The following is a 14,009-nucleotide window of genomic DNA, read 5'->3' as shown; positions in this document are numbered from 1 at the left end:
CTGTTCATTTTCTTAGCAGTCCATGGTATATTCTTCTCCAGCACCATAGCTCAAAGGCATTAATTCTCCTTGGATGTCTATTTATGTTTATTGACTAAGGAAAGGCACTTGAGTGTGTGGATCATAAAAAGAAAATATGGCTAACATTGAAAATAATTATAATTCCAGAGCATTTATTTGTGGTTATTATACCTGGGCCAAGTGGCTGCTGCTCAAACAGAGTGGGAAATGCTGCATAGTTTAAAATTAAGAAGGGAGTGTGTCAGGGATGTATACTCTCTCTATACCTATTCAGTGTGTAAAATGAGCAAATTATTTAGGAAGCTAGACTCTATAAAGAATAATGTGGCATCAGGATTGAGGGAGAATCATCGATGACTTGCATTATGCAGATAACACAACCTTGCTCTGAAAGTGATAAGGACTTGAAGCACTTCTAGCACAAGATCAAAGAATTCAGCATACAGTGTGGATTGCATTTGAGTGCAAGTTGCCATTGGAGCAGTTGTCAACATATGGATATCTGGAGAAGGGATTGAAAGTGTCAAAAATCTTCATCTTATTTGGATCTACATTTAACACTCTTGATACCAATAGTCAGGAAACAAGGAGCTGTATTGTACTGGGAAAGTCTGCAGTTTAGGAAAGTTCTTAAACTTTATATTCAGAACAATTTGAACACCTAAAATTGAGCTGAAAAATTTGTTTCAGAAGTATAACAACTTTTCTTGCCATATATTATATGGACTAAAATTTAGAAACTCTGTCCTTTTAGGGTAGGAAATAATCACTCAGAGTATTTTTGAAATACATGACATTTTATTACATTTATTTTAAAAATTATAGTAAAACATTAAATGTCATAAATTAAAAGTTATAAAATATTGAAAAAGGAAATAGAAATATAGAAGCTAGACAGTACTTGAGAGAGGTATTTCATTTACTTTTTAATCCATTGCCGTGAAGTCGGAACCGAGCCATCACTGATCCTCACGCAGCTTTTCAGAGACTGTAAATTTAATTGTACAGGAGGAGATAGCTAAACTTTCTCCCATGAAGCAGCCAGAGGATTCAAACGACCGGCCTTTGGATTAGCAGCACAACTAATTATCCTCTAAACCACCAAAGCTCTCTAGTCTTTTTCTGTCATTCTTCTTGTTGTATATACCATCAAGTAAAAATCTATTCATAGCTGACTTTCCAGTGGGATTTCAGAGGCAGTAAATCACATCGGAGGAGATCACTCATCAGTCTTCTATGGAGCAACTGGTAAATTTGAACCCCATGACTTTGGAATTGCATCAAAGCTTTTTACCACTAAGCCACCAGAGCTTCCTTAATCTGTTTATTGTATTCATTAAGTGAAATATTTAGGTCACAGTTAACACTGCACTTTATTCAGTAACTCATTAAAAACTTAATTCATTTTATCCAGCTGAGTTTATATCAGTGTTCCAAGCAAATGTTAAGATTTTTGTTTTAAAAGAACAAAACCCCAAAATAACATCTTTAAAAAAAATTCCAACGCTATGAACTCAGAATCAACCCACTGCTGAACTTCAGCCATTTTTCAGAGGGTGAAAATCCCATGAGAGGAGGTTATCCATCTTTATACCATAAAAGCCACTGGTGGATTAAAACTGCTAGAGAGATACCACGTGTGTGTTAGCAGTTCAACACCACTATGAACTATATACCCTCAGAGTTTCCCAAAGATTTTTGATAAGAAAAAAAACCGAATTAGTATTTTTAATTAGAATCTTGGTTTCGTCTTTGGAGGATCATCTAAAGATGTATGTTCAGAAAGTTTGACATCATGCTAACACTCTTTTATTTATTTGTAATTTCAAGTTGTGGTCCATTATTTTAATTTACACATGGTTGGTTAAAATATTTATGTTCAGAATGAATTCAGTCATATATAGGACAGAACACAGAAGCATGAAAGGTCATGTTAGAATGTTAAATCAAGGTGAGAAAAGAGGGAATTTTCCCCAAAATATCCTATTTAAGATTTGCTACTTGTTTTTCCTCTAATAATTACTGCAGAATGGATTTTCTATACAAAAGTAGTATGTTTTCCCCAGAACACTAATTAGTTTGTCACAAGACTATGATGCATTCATAATACAGTCCAATAGGTCAAATACAGTACTGTATGTTATATATTTCTTACTATCAATACTAGATTCGTGGAAAAATCGTAACCACTATCCCATCTTGTATTTCAACCACAATTGTGATAGCTATATAGAGCAGAAGGATAATCTCTAGAGAAGTCCTATGTATCAGCCTCATTACTACAAACTATCACATGCAAAAAACACAGAGCCAGTTATAAGGGAGTCTATTTGGGCTTGGGAAGGTCTAGAGATAGGCAAAGAGAGTAAAGAACTGCAGCTCTCAAAGTATCTGACACATGTGGCAGGAATGATTAAAAAGGATTCTAGAATTTTAAAAATTATTTCAAATCTATACCCCAAAATTAATGAAATAAAATGATGGTGTTATGGAGGGTTTCTTACCTTCACATCTCTGACATTCATCCTCGTTCCCTCCTTTCCAACAAATATGTCATCGATGTCCACAAGAATGTACCTGTCCAAGGATAAAGTCAGCCTCTTCCCTGACAAGAAGGAAATGGCATCTATGAAGATGAGTTTGTGCAACCAAAAGTTCAAGTTGTTGCCAAAAAGAACTCTCTGAATTCCATCATGAAGTCCCAGATCCTGAATCACTGTGGCATAGAGCATTTTGCTGGACAAATATGGAAGAGGTTTTTCTGTCTGTAACTCAGTTAAAAGCACAGGCTGGTAGGTTGAATGATTATACTGGAAAACAGTCCAGTCTTCACCAGGAAGAGGGCCTTTCTCCATCTTTGGGGCTTTGGTAATATGCAGCAAAGGAGATTGACGGTTAACAAAACAGTCCTTTAGAACTAGATTATTGAAAATGTTTAATGGAAAGCCTTTTAACTGTGTACTTGGTACGCTGTTCTCATTGGCTTTATGAAAACCAATTATGCTAACACTGTATTCCACACAGTATTTTTCCAAGAGCTCTCGGTTCCAAGAGTCCATGCTGATGTACTTTAGAATATTTTCATAAATAACTAAAATATATTTCCCTTTGCCATTATCTGTAAGAGGAGGTATATCCCCCTTGCCAGGAGCAATGACCATATGGTACTGAAATCGACTGGACTCCAAGATAGCTATGATATCCTGACCAAGCTGTGAATATTGACTCTCCACAAACAGGAGGATTGTAGGGTCAGTTTTGGATGTATCAATAGGTTTAACTGTTTTTAACTCCATTGACCGATATGGTAGAATTTTGATGTCAGCACATTCTGATTCTGCAGTAGTTTCAATCAGTGTCATCTCCTGTTTGTAGCCAGAGTAGAGGAAGTAGGCAGAAACTACAATGCTTACCAAGCAAAATGTAACTAAGAGAATGATCAGGGTTCGAAAACTTCTCCGAAACTTCACAATTAGATTCATTTTTTAAGAATAATGCTTTTTTTCAATTTTTACTTCCTAAAGTTCCATGGCAAAAGTATGAGGTGGCATAAATACCATTTTCCAAAAGTTCATGTAACCATTGCAAATCATGTAAAGTGTTTGAAGGAATCAGAAACAAATTAAAGCTAGAAGGCAGCAGGCCAGGAGGGCAAAAGTTGAAGAGATTTTGTATATGTCCAAAACCAAATATTGCTGTAGAATCCTCTTAACATTATCTGCAAAAGGGAGAAGAAGTAATAATTGAGAAAAAATCAAACAAACAGAAATTAAGTTCTCATTTATGTATGTGTATATATGCATATATTTTAGAAAATGCATATCAGATAATTTTAACTTGTTTATATAACAACACATTTATAACTAGATGTTTACAGTAAAAGCAGTTTCTAATTAAGAATGTTCTACTCATGCCCTTAATTGCCCTTTATTATTATGCGAAGTTGGTTGCCCTCAAGTTGCAATGACAGAATCCACCTCTACTGAGAATATTTTTTTAAATACAATTGCCTTCATTTGACACTTGTTCAGCTTGTAAAACACTGAAAAGGCTTCCAGCCTTTACTTGCACTAACATAAGGCTAAATAAGAATGTGTGCTTTGAATGCACTCTACCTTAAATTTCTTAAAAACACTAGAATCAATGGATGTCATTCGTAACTCAAAGACTACCTATGTAAGTTTCACTCCTTATAACATGGAAGACTGTTTTTTCATATCTTATAACACAAAGGAAGCTCTAGTGGTTAATGACTTATGATATCAACACAAAGGCAGAGAGTTTTAATCTAGCAGTTGCTCTGTAGGAGAAATATGGGTAATCACATTTGTGGTTTATAACATCTGAAAACCTGCTGGAGGGTCAGCTATGAATAGGTTCTAATTTAGGGCACATTAACAATAACAAAATATTTACAAAATCATATCTAATTATGTCCAAATATACATAAGTTATTGCAATATTATGTTAAAATAAATTTTCAAATAATTCAACACAAAAAAACAAGAGGAAGAAATACATGTTTTGTAAAAAATATTAATTTCTATAAAATGATTCTATGGGGTCTCATAGATATTATGTGCATATTGGAAGAAAATAGATATTTGTGAGGCCATTATATGACTGTAGAGTATGTTTCTATGCATTGAATTATGATCTGAGGAAATAATTTTTCCATTAGCTCATAGTATTTAAAAGTTTTAGTCTGTAATTATATATCTTTTTCTAGGATCACAGAGAATTACTTGGCCCCTTTAACATAAGAGCTCAAATTGCTAAAGTATTCCCTTCTTGCACTTACAAAGACATAATAATGGGGGGAAATTATTTTGTGATGAGATAGTTAAAGGAAGTATTTTCTTTTTATTTAAGTATTTATTATTAAAATTTTGGTGGTTATTTTGCCATTCATCTTGTGTTTCTTAGTCATTCCCCAAAAATATCTTTTATAAAATTAATCACCAATGACCTATGCCCACCATTGCCCCATCTTTTCAGATCCCCACTGAATCTTCCAAAGTTCTTTCATCTCCTCATTCTTCCCACCAAACTCTGTGGCTCTGTAATTTTCCTGACCCCCACAAACCTCAGTTCCCTTGTCCCCTCCCCTTTGCTCTTTGGATTCATCTCACTGATTATCCTTATGTATTTACGATAATAGTCTTATGCAGAATTTGTCCTCATGCATCTGAGTTAGTTCACTCAGCATAATGATCTCTAACCAGCCTCTCACATGTTATATAGTATTTTTCAAAATCATTGCTAATAAGTGCTGCATGGTATCCCATTATGTGAATGTGGCATAGTTCTCAATCCAGTAATTTGTTGATGTAAAGCAAGATTTTATTTTTTTCATATTTTATCTATCATTTTTTATTTGAATAAATTTTTTATTTTGTACTGATTTGCCTACAAAATTCTTATACATTGCTTTTCACACTGGATCTTTGCCATTTCCTTTACAAACCCCTTCCTCCACCCATAAAATTATGCAACCCTATGATTAAGGCCTCCCATCATCCCCCCTCTGCTCCCGTCTTCCCCCACTTGGACCCACATACACATTCTACAAAAATGGTCTTATAGAGTATTTGTCCTTATGGGACAGAGTTAGTTCACTCAGCTTAATGCTCTCCGTTTCCTCTAATGTTAGGTGGTGATTTACAAAAATCATTGCTTCTGTGTACTGCATAGTATTCCATCATGTGAATGTACTATAATTTGTCAATCCATTTGCCTGTGGTTGGACATTTGGGCTAGTGATTAATGTTGCTATGAACATTGGTGTGCAAATACCTGTCTGTGTCTCAGTTCTAATTTTCTTGGGGTATATTTCAAGCAGTGGAATAGCTGGGTCATATGGAATTTCTACGTTCATCTTTTAGAGACACCAAAATGCGTTCCAAAGTGGTTGTACCATTTTACACACTCACTAGCAATGTATAATTGTTCCTATATAGCCACAATTTCTCCAACATTTATTACTTGTTGTCCTGTTAAATTTTGACTCTGCTACTTGAGTGAGAAAGTAATTTGTTGTAGTATTGATATGCACCTTTCTTATTACTAGTTATTAAGAGCATTTCTTCATGTGTCTATTTGCCATCCTAATATTTTCCTCTATGAAAAGTCTTTCCATCTCTTTTGCCCATTTTGTAATTGTGTTATCAATCTCTTCTTTGTGGAGGCCCTGCAGGATTCTGTATGCTTTTGATATGGAAAAACTTGTCTGATATGGTATTGCTCAGTTTCTCACACACACACACTGCCACAATCAGTAGATTTTCTTTCAACTTTGTTGGAAAAGGTTTTGGAGGCCCACAGGGATTTAATCTTTAGAAGGTCTCATTCATCAATTTTATTAAGGAAGACCTGTTAAAGCCACCATAATTCAAATTTATGTGCCAACAACCAGAGCTAAAGAGGAGGAAAGAGATCATTTGTATCAACTTTTGCAGTCAAAACTTGATAAAAAAAAAATGTAACCAAGATGTACTAATAGTAACGGAATGCAAAAGTTGGGAACCAGACAGAAGAATAAGTAGTCAGAAAATATGAACTTGGTGACAGAAATGAAGCTGGGGATAGAATGATAGAATTCTGTAAAAGCAATGATTTATTCATTACAAATACCTCTTATAATAAACACAAATGCAGGCTATCCATAGGGATTTTATCTATTGGGATGCACAGGAATCAGACAGATTACATCTGTGTAAGGAATCTTTGGAGAAGTTCAGTATCAGCAGTGAAAAATAGTCCAGGTGCTGATTGTGGAAAAGACCATAAACTACCCCTCTGAAAGTTCAGATTAAAGCTAAAGAAGGTTAAATCATATCTACAGGAATCAATATTTTATCTTGAGTCTTTCCTCCATGAATTTAAAAACCAACTCATGAATAGGTTTGAGGCCTTGAACACTAATGAATGAAGAACAAAAGAGCTGTGGGAAGATATCAAGAATACTGTTCATGAATATTAAAAAGAAGGGAGAAAAAGAAAAGACCAAAATGGATGCTAGAAGAGACTATGAATATTGCACGAGAGTGCCAAGAAGCCAAAGCAAAGGGAAGAAATCAAGAAGTTAAGGAGCTGAATAGAAGATTTCAAAAGGCAGCTTGGGCAACAAGGCAAAATATTATAATGAAATGTGCAAGGAAAATCAAAAGGGCCAAACTTGCTCAGCATTTCTTAAGCTGAAGGAACTAAAGAACGAATTAAAGCTGTGAGTTGCAATGCTTAATTATGCTATCGACAGAATACTGAATAACTCAGGAAGCATTAAAAGAAGATGGAAGTGGTACACTTCGTCATTGTACCCAAAAGGATTAGCTGACAAATAAAAATGACAAGAAACAACCATATGATCAAGAGGCAATGGTGATAAAGAAACAATTTCAGGCTTCTCTGAAGGACTTGGGGAAAAAATACAACATCAGGAATTGATAGAAGACTAATTGACATATTTCAGCAAACAGATGCTTCCTTGCATGTGCTCAACAAATAGTGCCAAGAAATTTGGAGGACAACTACTTGGCCAACTGACTGGAAGAGATCCATATTTATTCCCATTCCAAAAAAAAAAAAGGTGACCTGACAGAGTGTGGAAATTATCAAAAAATATCACTAATATCACACACTAGCAAAATCCTACTGAAAATCATCCAGAAATGACCAGAACAGTACATTGATAGAGAACTACCAGAAATACAAGGTGGATTTAGAAGTAGTCATGTCACTAAAGACATTATTGCCAATGTCAAATGGATTTTCACAGAAAGCAGAGAGTTACAAAGGAATGTCTATCTGTGTTTCATTGACTACGTAAAGGTATTTGGCTTTGTAGGTCACAAAAAAATTGTAGCTAACCTTGTGGAAAATGGGAATCTCAGAACACGTGATTGTGTTTATGCAAAAGCTATCGTTGGACCAGGAAGTAGTCCTTAGAACAGAGCAAAGAAACACTACATGGTTCTTAATCAGCAAAGGGTTGCATCAGGAATGTATCCTGCCACATACATTTTCAATCTGAAAGATTCTCACCACTGGACCAGTTTGCAGCATCAAGATGGATGGTGAAGAGATTGAGATTGTTCACAGCTTTAGTTTGCTTGGCCCCACAGTCAACACTCTTGGCACAAGTAGCCAGGAAATTAAAAGATGTATTGTAATGGGAAAGTCTGCTATTAGGTACCTTTCCAAAGTTCTGAAGAGCAATGGTGTCTCCTGGAGACTAAGGTGTGTCTGTTACAGGCCATGGTCTTTGCAATCACTTGCTATGCATCTGAGAGTTAGACAATAACTAGGGAGGCCACCTCATAGCGGGCCTTTCTCTCCTGAATTGTCCCTCTACCCTCCTAAGCATGATATCCCTCTCTAAGGACTGGTCTCTCCTTGCAACATGTCCAAAGTATGTTAGACGGAGCCTCAGAATCCTTGCCTCCAAGGAGCCACCCGGTTTAACCCTTTCCAGGACAAAACTGTCTGTTTTCCTAGCAGTCCATGGTATTCTCAATACTCCCGCACCACAGCTCAAAGGCATCAATTCTCCTTCTATCCTCCTTGGTCATTGTCCAACTCTCTGATGCATAACAGGTGATTGCGAAGACCATGGCCTGTATCAGATGCACCTTAGTCTCCAAAGAGATACCATTGCTCTTCAGCACTTTGGAGAGGTCCCTAACAGCAGACTTTCCCATGGCAATGTGTCTTTTAATTTTCTGGCTGCTGGTGCCAAGACTGTTGACTATGGAGTCAAGCAAACTAAAGCTGTGTACAATCTCAATCTCTTCACCATCCATCCTGATGCTGCCAATTGGTCCAGTGGTGAGAATCTTTGTCTTCTTGACATTGAGCCTCAATGCATATTGTAGGCTGGAGTCCTTGACACTCAGCAGCAGGCACTTCAGGTCCTCCTCAGTTTCAGCAAGCAGGGTTGTGTCATCCGCATAACGCAGACTGTTGATAAATCGTCCACCAATCTTGACCTCACATTTCTCCTCATAGAGCCCCACCTCCCGGATATTCTGTTGTGCATATAGGTTGAAAAGGTATGGAGAGGTTGTTAACAATTACAGCTTGATCTTCTCCACAATTAACACTCTTAACACCAGCAGTCAGGAAATAAAAAGATGAATTGCACTGGGAAAATCTGCTATCAGGGGCCTCTTCATAGTACTGAAAAGCAATGATGTCATTCTAGAGACTAAGATGCACCTAATCTAGGCCATGGTCTTCACAATTACTTGTTATGCTGCGGAGAGCTGGGCAATAAGTAAATATGAGAGAAAAATAACAGATGCCTCTGAGTTATGGTGCTGGAGAAGAATCTTGAACATACCATGCACTGCCAAGAAAACAAATTGGTCTCTCTTGGAGAGTGTGAAACCAAGTTTCTCCTTGTAGGCTAGGATTTTGAAGCCCTGTCTCACTTTGGGCACATGGCCAGGAGAGACCGGCTCTTGGAGTAGGACATCATGTTTGGAAGGGAGAAGGGACAGAACAGTAGAGGAAGACCCCCGATGAGATGTATTGATACAGTAGCTGGGGCAATAGGGGTTGTTGTGTCAGGTAAAACTGTCTCAGGACAGGGAAATGTTCAGAGCTGCTATATGTAGTGTCTTTGTGGATTGCAGGCAACTCAATAACACATAAAAACAACAAATTATATTGGTTGTTTTTAATTTAAACCTCTTGTTTAGTATCAACAAGATCTGTGCAGGGTCTTTGTATTTAAAAGTCAGTTGTTACTATATTTTGGAGGAACATTCTTCTAAGTGATACAGCACTCTTCTGTCAATTAGCGATATTGATGTATTCTGAGGTTGTTGTGATGATGAACTTTTTGCCATTGGGGTTTCAAATGCCATAATGTTAATCATTGTGGACAGTGTTTGGTGAATTTCTCAGTTTAAAACGGATTTGGAAGCAGGAGTGGTATCCACTACCTAAACAACATGCATCTGGAAACTCTATGAACTTTGAGGAATGATGATAGTTATAGAAAGATTTCAGGTCTTTTTTCATAGAGTTGCTATGAATTATGCTCAACTTGGAGGCAATCAACTACAATAACACCCATATTATGCCTTTCTTGCTGTATTTGGCAGTCTCTTTATTCCACAGACTAGACCATCTAAACTTAATTCCAGTTTGTCTCTGATGAACTTTATGGTTTTGGGCTTTACTCCCAGGTAAGATCCATCTTGAGTTGATTTTTGCATATGGTGTGAGAGGTGGATCCTGTTTCTGCTTTCTGCCCATAGTGAGTGGTCTATTTTTGCCAGCACTGTTTGTTAAAGAGGTTGTCATTTCTCCATTTTAGTTTTTATTTCCTTGTTGAATATCAGTTGACCATAGATAGTGGAGTCCATTTCTGGGTTCTCAGTTCTGTTCCATTGGTCTATGTGCCTTTTTTTGTAGTAGTACCATGCTGTTTTGTTTACTACTGCTTTGTGGTAGATTTTGAGGTCAGGGAGTGCTATGTCTCCTCCCATATTTGTTTTTCAGAAGTGCTTTGTTTATTAACATCTTTTTCCTCTCCAAATAAACTTGACAATTTCCCATTCAATATCCATGAAAAATTAATTTGGTATCTGTATTTGGATTGCATTGAACATACAGACTGTTTTTGGTAAGACTGTTATTTTTACAATATTGAGTCTTTTTATTCATGAAAAGGGTACATTTTCTCATTTATTTATGTCTTTTATTGTTCCTTGCAGAAATGTTATATAGGTTTTTTTTTCTTCTTTTTATATGTCTTTTGTATCTCTAGTTAGGTTCACTCCCCAGTATCTCAATTTGTGGCTAGCTATTGTAAATTTTATTGCTTTCTTGATTTTCTTCTCTGATTTCTCTTTGTTATTGTAGAGGAATCCCTCAGATTTTTGGAATTTGATCTTACTATGCCCTGCCACACTTCTAAATTGGTCTACTAAGCTCTAACAGTTTTTGTTGAGTCCTTGGGATTTTATGAGAATGCTATCATATCATATGCATATAGTGATAGTTCAAACCATCTCTTTGCTAATCCAGAGGCCTTTTATTTTGCTATCTTGTTGTATTGTCCTAGCAAGCACTTTTAATACAATATTGAATAGAAGTAAAAGTGGGCATTCTTTTTGGTCCCTGTTCACATGGAAAAGGCTTTTAGCCTTTCTCCATTTAGAATGATATTGGCTCTTGATTTTGCATATATGCTTCTCACTATGTTGAGGAAATTGCCTTCTATTCCAAGTTTTCTGAATGTCTTAATCAGGAAGGGCTGTTGGATTTTGTTAAATGCCTTTTCTGCATCAATGGCTAAGATCCTATGGTACTTGTTATTTCAGGAAGTTTTTCTTTTCTTTTCTGCTTTCTACTTTTATTTATTTATTTATTTTTAAATGGTGGATAACTACCTGGGCAATTTACCGGAAGGAATCTATATTTATTCCCATTAAAAAAATAAAATGATCTGACAGAGTGTGGAAAATATCAAACAATATCAGTAATATCAAATGCATGGAAAATCCTGCTGAAGATTATCCAAAAATAATTGGAACAGTACATTGAGAGAGAACTACCAGAAATATAAGCTAGCTTTAGAAGATGCTGTGACAGTAGAGACATTATCACAAAAGAGAGATGGGTCTTGGCTGAAAGCAAAGAGTACCAGAGGAATGTCTATCAGTGTAATAATAACTATGCAAAGGCATTTGACTGTGTGGATCTCAACCAATTATGACTAACCTTGAGAAGAATGGAAATCCCAGAACACTTGAATACGCTCATGTGAAACCTATACTTTGACCAGAATGCAGTCCTCTAAACAGAGCAAGGAAACATGGCATGGTACAAAATAAAGAAAGAAGTGCATCAAAGATGCATCCTGTCTCTATACCTTTTCAATCTGTTTATGGGACGGATCTATGTGGAGTAATATGGCATCAGGTTTGAAGCAAGACACAGAGATAACTTGTATTTCAGAGATCTTTGCCACAGTCTGTCTTCCCAAACACAGGAGGACTTAAAGTATTTTCTGTAGAAGTTCAAAGATTGTACTCTTCAAGGTGGTAGTAGCACCATGACAGATTGAGAAGAGACTGAGGTTTTTAACAATTTCAATTGGCTTGGTTCCACAGTCAATACACTTGGCACCAGCAGTCAGGATTTCAAAAGGTGAATTTCACTGGGGAAGTGTGCTGATACCTCTCCTAAGTGCTAAAAAACAATGATTTCAGTCCAGAGACTACGGTCTTCTTCACCCAGGCCATGGTCTTTGCAATTATTTGTTATGTATCAGAGAACTGGACAATGACTAAGGATAATAAGGAGAAGAATGTATGCTAATGAACTATGGTCCTGGAGGAGTATTAAACATACAATGAACATCCAAGAGAACAAACAGGTTTGTCTCAGAGAATCCAAGTTACTCTTTGGAAGCAAGGATTTTCAAGCTCTGTCTCACATACTTTGGACATGTATCCAGGAGGGATCGTACTTAGAAAAGGAATCATTCTTGGAAGGGCGGAGGTACAGCGAAGGAGAGGATTACCACCAATGAGATGGAATTGACATAGTAACTGGGATAATGAGAGTGTTAGAGTCAGTGAGTCTGAATCAGGACAGGGCAGAGTTCAGAGTTATTGTACATAGGGTTGCTATGAGGTGACTTAATGACACATAACAACAAGGACAACAGGTAGAAGATAATCTTTCCTGTAGAAATTTCTTCATTGTCTTCAAATGGAACTTGATTTTTTTTTAGATAGAATATTCTATTTTCTAGGGTTTTAAACTAGTGTCTGTCACTAGAAAACATTCCAAAAGAGGTCAGGCTATCAACTTAGGTATCTGTATTTGTGATTTTAATATACCTAGCCATGGAAGATAAAATCAACATGCTTTGTCATAGTATTGCCCAACATACTGCAGCCGTTTTGTAATTTTCTTTTTTTCCCAAATTTAGAAATCTGAATAACACTTCTTGAAAATTTCTGAAACTATGATTTCAGTATGTCACCATTTTATATTATATTTTATGTGTTGAAAATACAGTACCGTGTTAGTTATTTACATGTATTAAAGTTCAAGAATAAATAAACATGCTAGTTGTCTTCTTGAAAAAATATTTTTAAAAATTATATACAGACACACAGGGAGGGAGAGAGAGAGATATAAATTTTGAGATTATTACCAAATACTTTAACTTTCACTCTTCAGATTCCAAATATATAAATGAGACTGACTCTTACTCTGTGGAACATAATCAATCTTTGTGAAAAAATATTTCTCTGGTGATTTTGTGGGTGGGTTTTTTTTGCTCTCTTTAAGTCAATTCCCACCTATATGTGCTGAGTGAAACTATAATCTCTAAGATTTTCATGGCCATAACTTTTCACATACAGATCATCCCTCATCTTCCAGGTGTGTTCCAGTCACCTATCTGGAGGCTAGAAATAAGGCTCATTTGTTCCCTTCAAGAAATCCTAGAGCAATATTCCATTATCGTATGTATTTATTGAAGATAATTATTTCTTCTCCCAAAATATTTTGTGTAATTCAGAAGTCTGTTTCCTTTTGACAAACTCAAGTTTATTATTGTAAAAGGAAGTAAAATACAATAAAAAGGAACATTTTCCTCCTTCTTAAATAACAGGCCTTTGAAAAACCTATGAACACTAAAGAAAGAGGATAGTTATAATATTGTAGTGGTAGAGTCCAGGTTGGAAGTCAGTTAAAATGAGGAAAGTCAATAAAAAATATCGTTTAACAATTGACACAATAGAATGTATGTAGCTTGAATGCTGGAAAATTGGAAATTGTTAAAAATGAAAAGGAATGCATGAATATTCACATACTATTCATTAGTGAGATGAAATGGACTATCTTTGGCCACTTTGAATCAGATTTTATATGGTATACTATGAAGGGAATGAAAAACAGAAAGAATGGTATTGCATTCATAGTAAAAAATTCAATTTCAAATTCTATCTTGAAATACA

The 14,009-nt window shown here is 35.9% G+C and overlaps 1 protein-coding gene across 1 annotated transcript in view; it reads right to left on the bottom strand.

Annotated features, from left to right (window-relative positions):
* The window catches only part of NDST4 (N-deacetylase/N-sulfotransferase (heparan glucosaminyl) 4), a 697,622-nt gene that overhangs the window by 600,403 nt on the left and 83,210 nt on the right, over positions 1–14,009 (bottom strand). The window contains exon 2 of the mRNA XM_006881069.1: positions 2,526–3,739. Within this exon, the coding sequence (XP_006881131.1) occupies positions 2,526–3,503 (978 nt within the window). The 5' untranslated portion in view covers positions 3,504–3,739. The remainder of the gene's footprint in view (positions 1–2,525; positions 3,740–14,009) is intronic.

The sequence above is a fragment of the Elephantulus edwardii genome, unplaced genomic scaffold, assembly GCF_000299155.1.
Source record: "Elephantulus edwardii isolate Elephantulus edwardi_28Jun2011 unplaced genomic scaffold, EleEdw1.0 scaffold00012, whole genome shotgun sequence".
Classification (NCBI taxonomy): Eukaryota; Metazoa; Chordata; class Mammalia; order Macroscelidea; family Macroscelididae; genus Elephantulus; species Elephantulus edwardii.
This window is presented reverse-complemented; position numbering and strand designations above follow the sequence as displayed.